The sequence below is a fragment of the Ammodytes marinus genome, assembly GCF_949987685.1.
Source record: "Ammodytes marinus genome assembly, chromosome: 19".
NCBI classification, from domain to species: Eukaryota; Metazoa; Chordata; class Actinopteri; order Uranoscopiformes; family Ammodytidae; genus Ammodytes; species Ammodytes marinus.
The window spans coordinates 25,225,781-25,246,882 of record NC_137223.1 but is presented as its reverse complement, the minus strand read 5'-3'; the positions used below and the strand labels follow the sequence as shown (position 1 = coordinate 25,246,882).

General features: G+C 39.9%; 1 protein-coding gene across 1 annotated transcript; it reads right to left on the bottom strand.

Moving 5' to 3' along the window:
* Nucleotides 1-12,502: 12,502 nt before the first annotated feature.
* Nucleotides 12,503-19,686, bottom strand: LOC307265733 (uncharacterized protein). Its single transcript, XM_080047528.1, has 9 exons — nt 19,604-19,686; nt 18,565-18,900; nt 16,750-17,034; nt 15,781-16,119; nt 15,156-15,428; nt 14,994-15,038; nt 14,102-14,188; nt 13,973-14,001; nt 12,503-13,815 (listed from the first exon to the last, which is right to left on the bottom strand). Exons 1-9 carry the CDS (start codon nt 19,662-19,664, stop codon nt 13,741-13,743), a joined length of 1,530 nt encoding a protein of 509 aa, XP_079903654.1. The 5' UTR covers nt 19,665-19,686; the 3' UTR covers nt 12,503-13,740.
* Nucleotides 19,687-21,102: the final 1,416 nt, after the last annotated feature.

The window sequence follows — 21,102 nt, the reverse complement described above, 5'->3', positions numbered from 1 at the left end:
CTACACGTTGCACCTTTAATTGTTTCTGTCACGTCAGAAAAACTAAAGATTGTGCGGTGCTCATAGTTTGAAAATAAGCGTCACGTGAAAACACAACAAATGGTGATAGAATTCCTCATGTTGACCATCTGAAGAGACTAAATGAGAAAGAAAAATGTCGACAAATAAACCAAACGTACCTGGTTTCCCACATGAGGACCCGGGGCCGACGCCACACAGCACCGCTTGTCCAGTCCTTTTATCTGTCACTTTACACTTCAGTAACTCAGAATAGTTTGACTTCTGATTCAGACCAGAAGCTGTAAATGTCGCCTCAGCTTCACAGGAACTTGTTGATATTTTCAGGTCGTTCACATCACCTTCATACAGCCACTCCACTGTGTGTTCACACCGTCCATAAGCCACAACATAAGCCCTCACATAGCAGGTCAAGGTGACTGTATCATTCACCTGACGATCAGTTACTAGTGACGATAAAGACATTGACAGAGACACAAAAAGAGTAAAATATACTATCAATTCAATTCAATTCAATTCAATAAGGGCTTTATTAGCATGAACGTTTAAAAAAACAATATTGCCAAAGCAAAGCATCAAAATACAATAAGTCCAAATATTCAGACAATACACATATGAACCATGTATACATAATGAACATTATATTAGTTATATATAGTGTAAGTGTGTGTGTGTGTGTGTGTGTGTGTGTGTGTGTGTGTGTGCGTGTGTGTGTGTGTGTGTGTGTGTGTATCACCGTAATCATATTTATTGTTATCTTTCAGTATAGTTGACAGTTTGAGCTGAAAACATCATGATGTAAATACTCACTGTAAACAACAGACAGATCAACCAAAGCATCTGGACCTTGTTGTTCTCCTGATTTGATCTGTCTGCAGGTGTAACGACCAAAATCCCTAACTGAGACCTCCTTTTTGACCAGAGAACAGTTTTCTGTCAAACTCTGTCTGTCGGCTTTATCCGTGGGAATCCCATCACTAATCTGCCCATTAGTAACCAGCTCTACTGAGTTAGACCAAACACGACTACGGTAAGACCATGTAGTGCTGACACAGTTGAGCTGATTTTCTATCACATTGTCACAAGGCAAAGTGACTTCCTCTCCTCTTCTGGCAGCGAACCAGAGGCGTTTCTGCCCGGTGACTGCTGTCGAAGATGAGAGACAAATGTTACAAATAAAAAATGTATTTAATGATTGTAGTTTTGTATAAGGATTAAAACAACAAACATTACTGTTTTACTTTAACCTTTGACCCGTGATTTAACATAGCCCAAAATACTCCAAGACAGGGCCGGCGGTAGCCAGGGGCCAGGGTGGGCCGTGCCAACCCAGATGTGAGCTGTGCCCACCCAATCAAAATTTAAGATTTTTTTAATTTTTAATTTTTTTTTGAAGTCCAGACCCACTATCGGACGGAAAATTTTGTTCGCTGTCCAGGAAAATGTCAAATAAAATTCATTGGGTGGGCAGGCCTGCCTCCATCCACCCGCTTATAGGCCTAGTGGTCACTGACACTGCCTGGTCAGTGGTCAGCATTGCCAGGTCCGCTTTTTATATGCGACTTTGGACTTGTTTCTCAAGAGCAGTCACTGACACGGGGCTTTAAACAGCAACTTTCAAGGGAGGGCTCCGGTGTCTAGGAAATATTCCAATGGCTTCCAATCTCACCTTGCAACTCAGTGGCTACTACTGCTGCAGTTGGTGTAGGCTACTCACAATTTCAAGAACCCAGTTAATATTTTAATGTGTTCTATGTGTGTGTGTATGTTGGATGTGAGTGGACCATCTGAGTCCTTAATAAAGATTATTAATTAATTGATTATTAATTAATTTTTTCCACACGTTTACATGTTTTGAGGCGGAGGATCCCTCCGACGCTCCCTGCTCTGCTCATCTGACCAGTGGCGTTTTCTCCCGGAGGCCAAGGGAAGCCAGGCTTCCCTGTTTTTTAGGCTGTAGTTGTCATCCAATAAAAACCTTTATATTAACAGTTTCGGTAATTCTTTGGTGCTGTGTTGCTGTCATTTCTTCCCCATTTTTCTCCTCTCATTGAGCATTTCAAAATGCGCGAAACAGCGGCCCTTTAAAGTTACATACTGAAGACGCGGCGAAACACGACACTGCACACTGTATGTCCGCGAGGAAGCCAGCCCGAGCTGGCATCCCTTAGTGAAAAAAAGAAAGAAGGATTGACCAATCAGGTGAGGCTGTTGTCTTGACACTGCCCTCCTGTGATTGGTCAGGAGGGTGTCATGAGGGTGCCAAGGGAAGCCACTCGGCCTTTGGCTTCACACCAATCAAATCAAAGCATCATTATCAACGTCACTGAAATTTAACAACAATAACAATAGCGGGAGATTAGCATGTTTGCATTGTTATCATATTAGCAAGAACAGTTATGGAGGGTGGAGATTTTGAGTATTTAGTAACAAATTATTTTACCAAACTGCCAATTGAGAAGCCATTAAAAATCAAATCTGACGGCAGGCCAATGCGTGTGGAGAGAAAGAAAGTTTATCGCACTTTCCGTGAGGAGAACTATGTCCGCACCGAGTGGCTAGCTGGTAGCGGCAAACTTCAGCTAATGGCCTTCCTCTACAAATAGTGAGTAAAATACACACCTTCTCCCGGCGCGGGTTAACTGTTCCCTTAACTGTCTGTGTAACTATGTGTGTTATGTTTTGTGTTATTTTATTGCTAATTGTGCCTTGATTGCCTGGATTAAGTTGCATTGGTAGGCCTACTGTATATCCACTGAAGTTGTTCTGGGTTGTCTTAAGTATAGTGTTGTAATGAACATTTGGCCTAGTTCTTAAACGAAAAGGATGTATAGAAAGTATGTGTGTATGTCAAGCACCTACAACTGATTGTGTGAGTCGTGTCTCACGTGAACGTGAAACCTAAAATAGCCTAAAACGTCCCCTAATTATATTGTGAATGAATTCGAATCTGCATTGGGCATTAAGCGGCTAGTTGTGCATTCCGGTCGGGGTGGGGGGGTGCATTTATATTAAAATGTATAATTTAATAAGACGATAAGGAGGTGTGTGAGTGAGAGAGTGAGTGAGAGAGAGAGAGAGCGAGCGAACGAGCGGTGTCAGACAGATTACAGGCGTGTGTAAGTCCTGGTAAAGTGACCAGGCGCTATAATAGCTCTTGTAGTTACATTAAATACAAGCTGCGAGAATACATTCAGACACACAATGCATTGACTAATAGGAAATAGGCCTATTTAATTCACCATTTGAGGCATCAAATACAATTTGCTAATCAAACACTTACATCACAATCATTTATTTTTTATATATATATATTACATATACATTATGTTGTATATAATGTATATTATATGTTATTCATAAACATTTTGGAGAAAAAAAACATGCAAGAATCAAATTTCCCACACAGCAACACTCAATGTTTATTTGCATATTGTGTTCTACACAATTCACAGTAAATGTGCCAAAAAGCAGACGCAGAGATCTTACAAGGGCAAAAAAATTTGGCTCACGCGCTCTGCGCGCGCTCGCATCTTCGTCTCCCTGCCCAGTGTGCCCACCCAAAATTTCTACAGGCCCACCCAAGTCTGACTTTCTAGAACCGGGCCTGCTCCAAGAACAATTATTCTCATTCAATATTAGTTTTTCATAACTAACTTCATAATATAATATTGCAATCATGTCCATGCACATATTGTTTTGAATTGAATTTGTATTGTCCCATGGACCTTTCATCTTGGAATATACCACTTGTTTTAATTTTTTTAATAATTCAGTTCAGTTATTCAAGCCCAAAATAGCAGAAGGAGGAGTCCAGAGTCACATATGGTTCTTGTTTGAGCCAAAATTTAATCCACAGAGCTTTAAACAATTTAAGAGATTCATGAAACAGCCACTATTTTCTGTCGGTTCATATTTGACCCGTAACACCACAGATGTCACTGTTTAGTTTAAGGACCTTCAAAATTCACTTTATAGGTAAACATGTGTTTTTTGTGTTTAGAAAAGCTTTTATTGAGGATTTCATAAACTATTGTTCCAAAAAAAAAACGTAAAGGCATTTTTTGCATAAAACTTGAAAACAGGTGAAATTTGACAATATTGACACAACAGAAGGGTTAATTAATCTTCAATACTTAAAAACTATTAAATTTGTTTTCTAATGTGTGTTGTGTATATTCTTACCTGTGAAGTGAAGCAGTAGTATCACAAATAAAGACGTTTTAATCCGTCCAAGTTGAGCCATCTCGATGTCTTGTTCTCTCTCTCGCAAGTGTGCCAACTTGTGCGTCTTTCAGATGAGTGAACTGCATTAAGTTCCCTTTGCTGAACGGCCACCTCCCTATATTATTTATAAGTTGTACGTGTGAATTTTTTTTCTTCAAACTTTAAAAGGGCTGAAACGAAGGGTCATTACCAACATGTTGTTTTCACAAGTATGATGTCGAGCTAATGATTTTGAGAGCAGTTGGTTCCTCTTTGCAATGTTGTTTTCTGAGAAATGAAGGGGTAGTTTTTGGGTGAATATATTAAGGTTCAGCAGCAGAGATCTGGAGGTGTGAACTGTTTGTTCCTCATTTACTTTTTGACCCAGATAATTTGACCTCAAGTGTCGGTAAAAGCCTCAGCTACATCCTGCTCTGCCTTCGTTTCCTCACACCAGACTTTACTGTCGCGTTCTGTGAAATATAATAAATAGAAATAAATGATTATTATCAACATTAAATATTTTTGACTGAAAATTACCCTGAATATGTTTCTTCATCCTCAGGCTGTTTTAAGCATAATTGTGTGTGTGTGTGTGTGTGTGTGTGAGTGTGTGTGTGTGTGTGTGTGTGTGTGTGTGTGTGTGTGTGTGTGTGTGTGTGTGTGTGTGTGTGTGTGTGTGTAGGTGGTGTGAGTGTGTGTGCATGCGTGTGTGCGTATGCGTAACCGGCATAACAGTGGACCTGGGTGTCATAGCAACATGGGACTACACGTATAACAGTGGACAGTTTTTTTCAGGTCCCCTCTTGGACACGATTTAAATTATGTTATGATTATCAATTATGGATAATGCCAGAGGAGCCAATTATAACAGAAAAAAACTATAACAGTGGTGGTTAAATTAATCTTTAAAATGTAACATTAAGAACACATTTCTTTAAAGATTAGATAAAGAAAATGTTGTTGCTAATACTTCAGTCTCTGATATAAGTGCATGAAGCAAGTTACTTCATGTATTTGCAGTTAGTGGCCATGATTATGTTAAAGAGCACCTATTGTACTTTTTCGACTTTTATGACCTATAAACGATGTTATAATGATTTATAGTCATGTTTAACCATACTAAAGTATCAAATAATAACGTACATGCAAGACATATTCCCTGCTGACCGTCTGGGGTGGCTGTGCAGAGCACTAAACACTAGGGCAGCCGGTCGAGAATTCACTTGTTCAAATTTCCGGGATTCGTTGCGTAGAGAAGCCGGGTTTTTCCATGTATGGTAATGCTGCAACGTGCTCAGGCACGCTCCGGCCATGCCCCCACCTGCCTGCTCAAATCTGCCCGTGCGCCACTGTAAGTGTTCCGGAAGGTAACCAATCACAACGGAGTGGGGTTGGCAGGAGGGGGGAGGGAGGGGCGGAGAAGCACAAAGCCTAGTGTGGACAGAGAATGCTGAAATCGCTGAGATGAGAGGAAGAGCTTCCCGAAAATCTACATGGTTTTTTGTGCTGTGATTTGTGTCAGGTTGCTCTATAGGAGTCATTAATGAGAAATTAAGACCAGAAAAGTAGTATCCATCTGTATGTGTGAATTTTTTTTCTTCAAACTTTGAAAGTGCTGAAACGAAGGGTCATTACCAACATGTTGTTTTCACACGTATGATGTCGAGCTAATGATTTTGAGAGCAGTTGGTTCCTCTTTGCAGTTTTTGGGTGAATATAATAGGTTCAGCAGCAGAGCTCTGGAGGTGTTAACTGTTTGTTCCTCATTTACTGTAAGTCTCATTTGGTCAACATTAATGCAACAAAGCCCCTGTTAATCCAAATCCACAAACATCCTTCTTACTATGACATTTGGGGGAGTCAGTTGCATGATAGTAAAGCATCTGAAAAGAGTTATAGGCACATTTATGCATCCAAATGAAAATAGTGAGGCATCTTTTAATTTAATTTAATTTCTTTAATTGACTCTCTGTTTTTGTCTTGTATCACTTTGTGGTTCCTTGTATTGTCTCAAAATAAAATAAAATATTTGGAACTGAAAAGAGTGGGCACATTTATCAATCAAAATTAAAGATTTGAGTTTGATAAACTTTTCGGAAGTTCGGTTAAACTGAGGCGGGGCTATGCTGTGGTTCTTATGACCCAGATAATTTGACCTCTAGTGTCGGTAAATGCCTCTGCTACATCCTGCTCTGCCTTCGTTTCCTCACACCAGACTTTACTGTCACGTTCTGTGAAGTATAATAAATAGAAATAAATTATTATTACCAACGGTAAATAGATTTGACTTCTCTCATCAGTGACACCTCGTTAGAAAATTACCCCAAAGCTGTTTCGTCATCCTCAGACTGTTTTAAGCATACCTGTGTGTGTTTGTGTGTGTGTGTGTGTGTGTGGGTGTGGGTGTGTGTGTGGGTGTGTGTGTGTGTGTGTGTGTGTGTGTGCGTTGTAACTGCCATCGTTAATGCAGCTGGGAAAGATACGCTCTGGACAAGTAGTATTAAAAAAGCATGTGCTTAGTCACAGTGCTACGGACGGCCTTCAAACAAGTCTTGGCCAGCGGCCGCATCTACAAACAATTGAGGCGAACCTACGATCCTGTCCCGCAACCATCGGACGCTGGAGACTCTCCCGTGGATTTTAACAACTATGTTCGCCAACTTCAATACCATGAATGGACAATGTTCGAGACTCATGAAAGACAATTCAGGAAATCATTGGATACCAAACTACTCCAAGAAAGAGCCGTCTTTACCTGCTCCGGCGATCCAGCGAAGTGGAGTAAAGTGGCAGCCATTCTAACGGGAGTATTCTTCCAAAACGGAATATTCCGTACACGAAATAACAACGGGAAAGAGTTTGGATTACCACTCCTAAAATACGCGACACGGATTCTCAAAAAGTTTCCCGTGACCGTTAAACATCAAATGGAGTTTACATCGGCTTCCACTACTTCCTGGATTGAGAAACAGCTGATTTTCGTGAGAGACGTCATCCAACCATCGCTCCGTAGAGGCAAAGAAGACGGACACCATAAACACCAAGCGACAGTTAGCAGAGACAAACTGTCACATCTGTGGCAGCACCGTAGGTCTAAAGCAATTGACATAATTCTAAATAATAGCAAGTTTCCTTCCCCCCGTCAATAATACCACCGATGTTTACAAGTACTATACAGCCAAATGTCAATCACCCACGATCCAAACGCTGACCATGCCCCCTTGGGCTGAAAGTATAGAGACAGCTATACCAGATTTTTATCCATCTACTGCTAAATTCACTTTTGAAGAAGTAGATAAAGTTATTTCTCAGCTGCCAAATAACAAAGCCAGTGGGTACGATGGAGTGACATATGAGACCATCAAAGCCAGAAAACCCCAGTCTACCCAAATATTAACATCTTTATTTAACACCTGCTTGATTAATGGAAAGGTACCAGGTTCATGGAAGGGGGCCCTCATCCATAGATTACCCAAGAAAGGCAATATTCTCAGCGACCCATCCACATGGAGGGATATCTCTCTCCTTCCCACTGTCTATAAAATATTCATGAAATGTCTGCTTTCTCAAATCCTCCCATGGCTTGTAGATACTGGCATTCTCTCACCAAAACAACAAGCGTAAATAGACAGACAGGGTATGAACGAGCATGTGTTCTGCCTTAAAACTGGAATCGATGACTTTAAACACTAATCATGTAAACTGTATACTGTATTCCTGCACTTCAGAGATGCCTTTGGAACACTACCTCACAACATAATGCTGGGTTCACTGGAGGAGATCCATCTACCCCAGCCCTTTGTGGACATCATAACAGATGTGTATAAGGGCTCTTTCCTGCAGGTGATCTGTGGAGCCCAGCTCACAGAGCCCATTCCTCTCCAGGTTGGGATTAAAACAGGCTGCCCCTGGAGTGCGGTGAATTTCATCCTGGCCATTAACCAGTGGCTTAAGTGGCTCTGTCAGTGTGCACCATCTCATATCAGATCCCCAAACCCTGTCCAGGGGTACGCTGACGATGTGGAGGTGTCCTCCAGAGACGAGGGCATCATACACACCATGCTGGCCAGAACAGATGAGTTTCTGCACTGGTCCAAGCTGGAGGTAAAGCACACCAAGTGTGCAGCACTATATGAACAACGTAGCGGTGGCAACCGCTGGTACAAAGCCAAATCTGACCAACCCCCCTCCTTCACAATCATGGGGCAGCCTATCAGAGTCTACGCTCGCCATGAGTCATACACCTATCTTGGCCATAACATCAACATTGCAGGTGAGTGGGGAGAGCAGGTACAGGAGTCATGCTGTGACTATAAGAACAGAATCGATCTAATCGACTCCTCCCCCCTTCCTGTGGTCATGAAACTGGACGCTATCAGACAGGTGGCCCTGGCAAAGATTCAACACCTCTTTGCAAACATCCACATCCCACAAAATGTCCTACGGGACATGAACAATAAAACAGTCCAGGCTGTCAGAAAATGGCTAGGGCTGAATTCTCATTCTACCAGAGACATCATCTTCCTCTCACATAAAGAGGGGGGGTTGGGTGTCCCAAACGTGGAATGGGTATACACTGCCACCAGGCTGTCACACCTCATCCGAATGCTCAACAATGACGATGCCACAGTCAGAGAGCTAGCCAGAGCCTCCCTGCTGCTGGACCTCAGGAAGAGGAAGGTGCCTCTGGCCCCAGCAGGCCAGGACAGCTTCCTGGGCTTCAGGAGGAAGAGGAGCGGGAAACTGGACACACAGGCTGCAGGCTTTGGAGTCCGGTCGGACTGGCCGGACCTAAATGACCTGTGCAACAGAATGACAGTTAAACTGGAATGGACACAACATAACTCACACACAGCACCACAGCCATCTGATGCAGTTGTCACAGACTCATCTGTAACAGCCAAGGCTACTGTCAATTACAATGAGGAAAAACACACACTACAAAACACAACAGCTAGGAGACTCCTCCTCCACGTAAAGCAAGCAGAGACCAAACAACACTGGACTGGACTCAGAATGCAGGGGAAGCTAGCATGTCTGGACTTTGCCAACCACTCTGCTTCACACTCCATGTACACAAATGCTGCTGTCGGTGAGGACATCCTCTGTTTCACAGCTAAAGCCAGACTGCAGGTGCTACCTACTAAATACAACCTGGCACTATGGTACCCTGCACACAACCATCCATACTGTATAATGCACTCAGACCATGAATCTGTTGCTCATATTGTAAATGGCTGTACTATGTACAAAGGACTTTATATTGCACGCCACGACCGAATTGTCGATCTGATAGCTAGCGCTGTAAAGAAAGTATTGGCAGAAAATGTGACCATTTACAAACATTCTCGTATTATGCCGGAGTGGTTCAACAGCTCTACTGATGTGTTCTGTAACATCCCTAACACCCCGGATGTTGTGTTTCTGGACAGAGCCAGTAGGCAGGTGCTGCTGCTTGAAGTAGGCTGTGTGTACGATCTGTACATGGATATTGCCTTTAGTGATAAAATCATGAAGTACCAGCCCATTCTGTCCAAACTAAGTGAACTGGGCTATCAAAGCAAACTGGTGGTGTTGATCTTTGGCAGCTTGGGGCATGTCCACCATCTTGTTTTCACTGGGTTAAGGCTGGCAGGGCTCTCCAGCAGGACATCCAAACAGCTGTCAAAGTTCTGCTCCATATCAGCGGTGACAGGCAGCCTGGCAGTGTGGCGCAGGAGATGTTTTTAATACCCTTGAACACTGTCCTATCTCATTTCTGGAAATATTTGAATCCTGTCTGTTGTAATGTGATTGGTGGACTCAAATAAAGAATTAAAATGTGTGTGTGTGTGTGTGTGTGTGTGTGTGCGTGCGTGCGTGCGTGCGTGCGTGCGTGCGTGTGCGTGCGTGCGTGCGTGCGTGTGTGTGTGTGTGCGTGTGTGTGTGCACTAACCAACTGGGATAACAGTGGACCTGGGTGTCCTAGCAACATGGGACTACAGATCTAACAGTGGACCTTCTTGAACTCGACGTCATTGTAAAAGAGGGTAACCTGAATTGATCTTTCGAGAATAAATAAAGGAAAATTAACATGCTTCAAATTATGTTATGATTATCAATTATGGATAATACCCAAAGATTCAAGTCCCCCCTTGGCAAATTATTTTTCTTCTAAAAAAAAGCAAATTTAACTTAATATTATGCCAAAAGGCCTTAAATGATAATCTTCTATTGTGTTTTTGTATTTTCTAAATTACCACAATTACTAAAAGTCCACACTTTGGCGCCGTAGGCTGACAGTCCACAGTTTGCCTTGTTTGTGTGTATGTGTGTGTGTGTGTGTGTGTGCGTGTATTAGCATGTCACACACATTTTCAGCAGGAAATGCATTTTACTTTTTAGTTTTTTATATCACCATTTATTCTATTTTCCTTTGTTTATTATTTTTTTAAGATTTATACTTATGAACATTTATTTCAATCAGATTTTTGTAAAAGCGTATTTGTGCTCTCTAGACTCAAACCATAACGAGTGAGTTCAGAGTTCTACCAACAAGTATTTGGCAGACTTCAAACCACATCTTCATCAGAATCTCCTGGTTCTTAGGGTCTGGGCATTTTGACGTTGGGACAAACGGTTTTGGGAGTTAGAAGCAACAGTTTGAGAGGAACTTTTCCATGAAAATAACTAATCGGAGTGAATTGTGTGTAAAAGCAGCCCATTCCCCAACTCTCTCATTAATCACCATAGCAACTACTGCCCCCCCCAAAAAAAAACCACACACACACATACAAAATTAACCTGTCACTGTAAAAGTCATTGTAAAGTTTTACAAAACACAATGCATGAGTAGTTATGAAGCACTGTTTTATTAGCAGATTATATAATTCTCTTTTATGCTCACAGAGACGCACAAAAGGCTAAACGCTCATTCAACCTCACACCATGAAAACATTATTGACTCCCAAAAAAACAGGTTTACACCAGTGCAATACATGAAACGCAATTTTCTTTCTTTTATACATACCAAAAAAACTGATGCGGGGCAAGTTCATACCTATAAAAAAGCTAAAAGTGAATTCTTAAAATCAACTTAATTATTAAAATGGAAAATAATTGAGACATAATCATACTAATGTTACAAAGAACAATATATACAAAAATAAGATTCATAAATGTATAAAAGTAGTAACTTAATAGAATAAAATTGTTGCATAAAAATACAAATATAAAAATAGAATGAAATTATTACACTAAAGTTTACAAGAAGCACTCAATTATAAAACCACATTTTACAATTCGTATCGCACAGAAAACAACATCCTGGTGGTAGGATGGCCTAGAGGAAAGAGGTTCCTCCCAGTAACCATGAGGTCTCTGGTTCCTCCTCCCAGTAACCACGAGGTCTCTGGTTCCTCCTCCCAGTAACCATGAGGTCTCTGGTTGGATTCCCGGCACCGGACAGGAGGGTGTTAGTTGTAAAACTAGTGGTGGCTGCTATTACATCTATGGTGCCCACCATCTCTACCATGTATCCTTGAGCAAGACACTTAACGTCAAACTGCTCCAGAGGCGCTACATTTTGGCTGTTAGTCTGTACGTACCTCCTCTCCTTAAAAACTTCCCTAAATTAATATCAAAAAGTTTTTGTATTTATTTTGTACCAAGTAGGGGAGAACGGGGAAATGTGAGACACTTTTTACATTTGCTCTCCTCTTAGCGAGCTAAAATGATTTATCAGTCAAATTTACACATTTCCCATTAGTTCAGGATGTTTCCTAGAAAAGTCCATTAGCAGAATGTATTCATGACAAAGGGCATTGAAAATATGATTGTTTTAAAAAAAGTTGTCTTGTGTCTCAGTTTACCCCAGCTGTGGGGTAAACTGAGACAGACCAGATAAATCAAGGGGGTAAACTGATCCACTTACTTTTTCCACTCTGAAACTACCATAACAACAAATGTTGTAACAGTTGCAATCCTGACAGCTAGCTTAAAACCAAATATTCCAAAACTAATGTCGGACGAGTAATAGAATCATGGGGTTTGGTCAATTAAGAAAAAAAAATTCTAAACACTTGAAAGTAACTCTGATCAAATACACCATATAATTCATATTCAATCATAATATAATTCATATTCAATCATAATTCATATTCGATCACTGATCCACTTACTTTTTCCACTCTGAAACTACCATAACAACAAATGTTGTAACAGTTGCAATCCTGACAGCTAGCTTAAAACCAAATATTCCAAAACTAATGTCGGACGAGTAATAGAATCATGGGGTTTGGTCAATTAAGAAAAAAAAATTCTAAACACTTGAAAGTAACTCTGATCAAATACACCATATAATTCATATTCAATCATTAACATTCAAATGACAAATAGAACCAGTTAGATTAAAACACAGTCTGGGGGTCAGAACACAGGACCCTTAGAGCCAGCTAGGGTCTGGGGGTCAAAGCAAAGAACAATCAGAACCAGCTAGAACAGCCTGGGACACAGAACACAGGACTAGACCCAGCTGTCATTTTCCATCTTTTGAGTCTTTGATTAATATTTTTCTGCATTTGTTTTATTGGGATCATTCATTGAATAACGACATATTACTTAGAGTCTATTGGTGTTAAAGGTCACTCTCCTGTCCCCCACATACATACGTGCCAAACCATGCTCTTGCTGACACCCCTTCAACCATCAACCCCCACCTCCAGCCCACATTGTCTTTTGTCTTATTCAAACTAGTCTCCTTGCTATCTCAAATATAATGGATTCATTAAAAGAGGGCACAGACACTGTCTCACTTTAGCCCACAGCATTTGTCTCACTTTACCCCGCTGCCACAATTTGAGAAAAAACTACCTCTCTCAGCAAATCAGGCTAATATTCCGTTATCATCATCACATGGTTTCATATGTTGGTAGTTCGTCAACATGTATGATATAAGTTTTTCTACCTGCATCAATTTGCTTTGGCACAACAATCAATTAAGTTGACGACAGGAAAATTTACTTTTACATGCAAAAAAGACATTTTTGTGAAAAAAACATGCTAACAACATTACCATGAGGTCCTCTCTTTCATGACCAAGGGGAAATGAGAGGGGCTTGAAAACATATATCTCACATAACCAAAAATGTGTTCCATTGCCTAGATACAGGGGGTGTCTCACATTACCCGATGGCTCACATTCCCCCGTTCTCCCCTATATTATTTTATTACAATAATTACCAAAATACAAGCTATATTACGCGCTGAATACCAGTAAGCTTTCCTAAATTACTATATGAAAGATTAACGTTAATTATTTACACTTTAAAGGGTTAACTCGCAAGATGTGTGTATGTTGACCTTTTTTAATCAAATTAAAATTCAACTTAATTGAACTAAGTTAAATCTAGTTTATTTAACGTTATTTGGTAGCATTTAGTTTTGGGTGACTTTCCATCTCAACTAAATCTGATGATGTACACTTGTGTATTTACTTTCTTTTCATGTTGATGTGGAAGTTGTTGATCAGTGGCGTCAGTCAGAGTCCAAAGCAGGTCCAACGTTTTCATAGTCCAATGTAACATTCTCTCCATCTCTATCATAATGAACCTGTGGAAAGCAAAAAACAACAAACCGGAGATCCTGAGATTTAATGCGAAAAAAAATGTCCATTTTGTGCCTCTAAGATTCACAGTTCACATTAACAATACAGTCTTTTACTCCAATTCTTAAATGTTCAAGTGTTAACTTTGTTTTTAAAACTCACAGCATTGTCATCCATCTGTGATTTCTTCCCTGAAAAGACACAAAAAAATCAACATGTTCCAACAGTCTAAATCTAGATTTATCAAATATTTTTGTCTATAAATAAAATGTTATCTGTAGAAGTTCTCACCTGTAGTTCTCTGCCATATGTTGACCGCCACAACAATAATGATGAGTGTTGCCAAACCCACAAACACTAGAATAAACCTCAGCAAACCTGAAAATGAGGATAAAAACATTAAAACCGTTAAAAAATTAGGAACAGAACTTGTTTTAGATGTTATAAAGTGACAGATGTAAAACGTTAAGTTTGCCTGTTTCGATAAAAACGCCTAAGGCTGTTAAGATGTCTGTTCTGTGCTACAGTAGAAACATGGCCGTGCAACATGGCAGCCTCAGCGCCCCGCTCTTATGTAGATATAAAAGGTTTGTTCTAAGGTCATACATAAACAACAGATTGTACACTTGTTTTAAGAAACATGGCATCTCATACCACTTATATGCAGACGACTCACAGATATACCTGTCCCTGAAGAGCACCAATGGAAGCTCCCTGAAACTGCTGCTGGAGTGTCTTGAGGATGTCAAAGTCTGCATGGCCCTTAACTTTCTCAATTTTAATGAAAGGAAAACCGTGGTCATACTGTTTGGACCAAATGCCGCCTGTGATATCTCTTCAATGGACCTCTGCTCCCTCCAGCCTTATGTTAAACCCGTGGTGGCCCCCACACTGCCTGTTTTTAAATCACGTCTAAAGACCCATTTTTACTCATTGACCTTTTAAACCAGGATGAGATTAGTTCCTATGTTTCTAATTGTGTATACTGTTTATCTCTGTGTATATCATTACCTGTGTTGTTGTGGCTCTGTTGTTTTTAAATGTGCTCATAAAGTTAGATTGGATTGGAAAACATAATGATGACGATTATATTCCATTTCTATCAAGTCGATACCATCAGTTCTACACACTGTGCCTTTAATTGTTTCATCTCTAGAAAGCCAATCATCATGTGTAGCGTTACCTGGTCCAGAGAGATGTTGCTGGGCAGGAGGGGCACCAGAAGTCTCTGTTGAATACAAAATGAAATAAATAAACAGAACAAATGTTGATAGAATTCCTCATGTTGACCATCTGAAGAGACTAAACGAGAAAGAAAAATGTCGACAAATAAAACCAAACGTACCTGGTTTCACACATGAGGACCCAGGGCCGACGCCACACAGCACAGCTTGTCCACTCCTTTTATCTGTCACTTTACACTTCAGTAACTCAGAATAGTTTGACTTCTGATCCAGACCAGAAGCTGTAAATGTCGCTGTGGCTTCACAGGAAGTTGTTGACATATCCAGGTCGTTCACATCACCTTCATACAGCCACTCCACTGTGTGATCACACTCTCCATAAGCCCCCACAAAGCAGATCAAGGTGACTGTATCATTCACCTGAGGATCATATACTGGTGAAGATGGAGACATTGAGAGAGAGACAGAAAGAGTAAAATGTACTTATCAATTCAATTCAATTAAATTCAATAAGGGCTTTATTAGCATGAAAGTTTAAAAAAAACAATATTGCCAAAGCAAAGCATCAAAATACAATACAATAAGTCCAAATATTCAGACAATAGACATACAGTATGAACCATGTATACACAATGAACATTATATTAGTTATGTACAGTGTGTGTGTGTGTGTGTGTGTGTGTGTGTGTGTGTGTGTGTGTGTGTGTGTCACAGTAATCATATTTATTGTTATCTTTCAGTATAGTTGACAGTTTGAGCTGAAAACATCATGATGTAAATACTCACTGTGAACAACAGACAGATCAACCAAAGCATCTGGACCTTGTTGTTCTCCTGATTTGTTCTGTCTGCAGGTGTAACGACCACGATCCCAATCTGTGACCTTCTTTATGACCAGAGAACAGTTTTCTGTCAAACTCAGTCTGTCGGCTTTATCCGTGGGAATCCCATCACTAATCTGCCCTTTAGTAACCAGCTCTACTGAGTCAGCCCAAACACTACTACGGGATGACCATGTAGTACTGACACAGTTGAGCTGATTTTCTATCACATTGTCACAAGGCAAAGTGACTTCCTCTTCTTCATCTCTGACAGTGAACCAGAGGCGTTTCTGCCCGGTGACTTCTGTCGAAGATGAGAGACAAATGTTACAAATAAAAAACGTATTTAATGATTGTAGTTTTGTGTGAAGATTAAAACTACAAAAAATACAAAAAAAATACCTATGATTTATCATAGCCCAAAATACTCCAAAAACAATCAATTACACCCAATATTAGTTTCACCTCATAACTTACTAATTATGCAATCATATTCATTCACGCATTTTTTTAAATTGGCTTTGTCCGCTGGAACTTTCCTCTTGAAATATACCACTTGTTTTTAATTGAAAAAAAATCTGTTCAGTTTTTATAAAGCCAATCAGCTTTTTATAAAAGGCAAATGTGGTTCAGTGTTGTGATAAAGGGCACCAACATGTTTTCACATGTATGATGTTAAACTCTCACAAAACACACTGATGACTATTATATTCCATTTCTACCAAGTCTGTTCTGAAAAATGACTGTACATTCTACACGTTGCACCTTTAATGGTTTCTGTGTCACGTCAGAAAAACTAAAGATTGTGGGACGCTCGTAGTGTGAAAATAAACATTGCGTGAAAACACAACAAATGGTGATAGAATTCCTCATGTTGACCATCTGAAGAGACTAAACGAGAAAGAAAAATGTCGACAAATAAAACCAAACGTACCTGGTTTCACACATGAGGACCCGGGGCCGATGCCACACAGCACAGCTTGTCCACTCCTTTCATCTGTCACTTTACACTTCAGTAACTCAGAATAGTTTGACTTCTGATTCAGACCAGAAGCTGTAAATGTCACTGTGGCGTCACAGTAAGGTGGTGACATATCCACGTCGTTCACATCACCTTCATACAGCCACTCCACTGTGTGATGTTCACACCCTCCATAAGCCACATCAGACCTCACACTGCAGGACAAGGTGACTGTATCGTTCACCTGATCTTCAGTTACTGGTGAAGATGGAAACATTGAGAGAGAGAGAGATAGACAGAAAGAGTAAAATGTACTTGTCAATTAAATTCAATTCAATAAGGGCTTTATTAGCATGAAAGTTTAAAAAACAATATTGCCAAAGCAAAGCATCAAAATACAATAAATCCAAATATTCAGACAATACACATACAGTATGAACCATGTATACATAATGAACATTATATTAGTTATAGTGTATGTGTGTGTGTGTGTGTGTGTGTGTGTGTGTGTGTGTGTGTGTGTGTGTGTGTGTGTGTGTCACCGTAACACGATTGTGTTTAATTTCTCACAAACAACAGTGATCATCTCACAACGATGTATGCTCTTCGTAGCTCAGGGCTGCCGCTATAGGCTCGTTTCGCGTCACGTGACATTCCTCGACATTGATTGGTTTGTAGAGGGGCGTGCGTATGACGTCACCCTTCATCAGGTCGGCAATACGTCATCTAGACGGAACTCTCGTGGCAATACTCAAGACAGCATGATCATTCAAAATAAGCGTTATAGCCCCATGGTTATAGCTGAAATCTGCAATGTCCTGAGCTGTTGTGTGGTTTACAAAGTAAAAAATAAACATCATGGTTTTATTCCTTTGCCATGCCCCGAAAAATTCCCCTAAAGAAGGGCTTTATGACAGCAGGAAGCTCCCGGCTGCGCTCTGCATTCAGTGGGAGTTTGCTATCGTAAAGAACAATTAGTTCACGTGTAATCAGCTTACATAGAGACTCAATGAGGTGAATATATACATCAGGGCATGATATCTCTGGCCAATGGGTCGGATCATTGCGCCAGATTGATGCTGAGAGACTAGACACACATATGGTTTTAGATTCATCAAATTAATCGTTTATAAGTGTCTTTAACGTTATCTAGCTGGCAGAGTTGTTGTAAAGGATCTTAACATTGTGTCTGTCGGTCAAATTGTAACTTATTTACCTCTGATCGTTTTCTTTTTGTGCTGTTTTGGACCGCAATTTTGCATTATAGTCAAAATCGCTTTGTTTTCCACCCAAAGGGGGCGTGGCCATGTCGGAACGTCGATTTCCTTCACCAGTTTGTTTGAATGAATAAATGAATGAAGAAACAGGTGAACATATCTATGGAACATATTAATTTCCTGCAGCGCTGTAGTTCAGGCAGCCGCCCAGACAACGAACACTTCAACCAAACATAATCCTAAGGGTGAATAAATGGCAAAAAATAGGCTGAGAACGAACGTATGCGATATGTTTATTACAACGTAATCAATACGTTTTGTAGCCAAACGTAATTGAGAATCCCGAACAGTTCTAGGCTGAGAACGAGCTTGTTTGCGATACGTTCATTAAAACGTAATCACGGACAAAATACGTTTGTCAGTCAAACGTAATTGAGAATGCCGAATAGTCCTCTGGGAACGTAATTTTGATGAGACAGGGTTGGTGTGTGTGTCACCGTAATCATATTTATTGTTATCTTTCAGTATAGTTGACAGTTTGAGCTGAAAACATCATGATGTAAATACTCACTCTCAACAACAGACAGATCAACCAAAGCATCTGGACCTTGTTGTTCTCCTGATTTGATCTGTCTGCAGGTGTAACGACCAGCATCCCTAAGTGAGACCTCCTTTATGACCAGAGAACAGTTTTCTGTCAAACTCAGTCTGTCGGCTTTATCCGTGGGAATCCCATCTCTAATCTGCCCATTAGTAACCAGCTCTTCTGAGTAATGCCGAGCTTCACTACGGTAAGACCATGTAGTACTGTCACAGTTGAGCTGATTTTCTATCACATTGTCACAAGGCAAAGTGACTTCCTCTCCATCTCTGACAGGGAACCAGAGGAGTTTCTGCCCGGTGACTGCTGTCGAAGATCAGAGACAAATGTAACAAATAGAAAACGTATTTCATGATTGTAGTTTTGTTTAAGGATTAAAACAACAAACATTACTGTTTTACTTTAACATTTGACCCGTGATTTAACATAGCCCAAAATAATCCAAGAACAATTATTCTCATTCAATATTGTTTTTCATAACTAACTTCATAATATAATATTGCAATCATGTCCATGCACATATCGTTTTAAATTGAATTTGTATTGTCCCATGGACCTTTCATCTTGAAATATACCACTTGTTTTAATTTTTTTAAATTATTCAGTTCAGTTATTCAAGCCCAAAATAGCAGAAGGAGGAGTCCAGAGTCACAGATGATTCTTGTTTGAGCCAAAATTTAATCCACAGAGCTTTCAACAATTTAAGAGATTCATGCAACAGCCACTATTTTCTGTGGGTTCATATTTGAGCCGTAACACCATGTCACTGTTTAGTTTAAGGACCTTCAAAATTCACTCTAAAGGTAAACATGTGTTTTTTGTGTTTAAAAAGCTTTTACTGAGGATATCATAAACTAATGTTCCAATAAAAAGAACATAAAGGCATTTTTTGCATAAAACTTGAAAGCAGGTGAAATTTGACAATATTGACACAACAGAAGGTGAATTAATCTTCAATACTTAAAAACTATTACATTTGTTTTCTAATGTGTGTTGTGTATATTCTTACCTGTGAAGTGAAGCAGCAGTATCACAAATAAAGACGTTTTAATCCGTCCAAGTTGAGCCATCTCGATGTCTTGTTCTCTCGCTCGCAAGTGTGCCAACTTGTGCATTTTTAAGATGAGTGTACTGCGTTAAGTTCCCTTTTCTGAAGGGCCACTTCCCTATATTATTTATAAGTTGTACATGTGATTTTTTTTTCTTCAAACTTTAAAAGTGTTGGTCATTACCAACATGTTGTTTTCACACATCTGAAGATGAGCTGATTATTTTGAGAGCAGTTGGTTCATCTTTGCAGTGTTGTTTTCTGAGAAATGAAGGGGTAGTTTTTGGGTGAATATATTAAGGTTCAGCAGCTGAGATCTCGAGGTGTGAACTGTTTGTTCCTCATTTACTGTGAGTCTCATTTGGTCAACATTAATGCAACAAAGCCCCTGTTAATCCAAATCCACAAACATCCTTCTTACTATGACATTTGGGGGAGTCAGTTGCATGATAGTAAAGCATATGAAAAGAGTTATAGGCACATTTATGCATCCAAATGAAAATAGTGAGGCATCTTTTAATTTAATTTTATTTCTTTACTTTACTCTCTGTTTTTGTCTTGTATCACTTTGTGGTTCCTTGTATTGTCTCAAAATAAAATAAAATCTTTGGACCTGAAAAGAGTGGGCACATTTATCAATCCAAATGAAAGATTTGAGTTTGATAAACTTTACGGAAGTTTGGTTAAACTGAGGCGGAGCTATGCTGTGGTTCTTATGACCCAGATAATTTGACCTCTAGTGTCGGTAAAAGCCTCTGCAACATCCTGCTCTGCCTTCGTTTCCTCACACCAGACTTTACTGTCACGTTCTGTGAAATATAATAAATAGAAATAAATGATTATTATCAACAGTAAATATTTTTGACTGAAAATTACCCAGAATATGTTTCTTCATCCTCAGGCTGTTTTAAGCAGACATGTGTGTGTGTGTGTGTGTGTGTGTGTGTGTGTGTGTGTGTGTAGGTGGAGTGAGTGCGTGTTTGTGTGTATGTGTGTGTGTGTGTGTGTGTGTGTGTGTGTGTGTGTGTGTGTGTGTGTGTGTGTGTAGGTGGTGTGAATATGCGTGCGTAACCGGCATAACAGTGGAGCTGGGTGTCATAGCAACAAGGGACTACAGGATTAACAGTGGACAGTTTTTTTCAGGTCCCCTCTTGCACATGATTTAAATTATGTTATGGATATCAATTATAAATAATGCCAGAGGATCCAATTATAACAGAAAAAAACTAAAACAGTAGTGGTTAAATTAATCTTTAAAATGTAACATTAAGAACACATTTCTTTAAAGATTAGATAAAGAAAATGTTGTTGCTAATACTTCAGTCGCTGATGTAAGTGCATGTAGCAAGTTACTTCATGTATTTAGAGTTAGTGGCCATGATTATGTTCATGTTGTTGTTGTTTTAATCTATGAGGTCACTGGATTACTGTGCAAAACAATGCAACAGTTTAAAGGAATT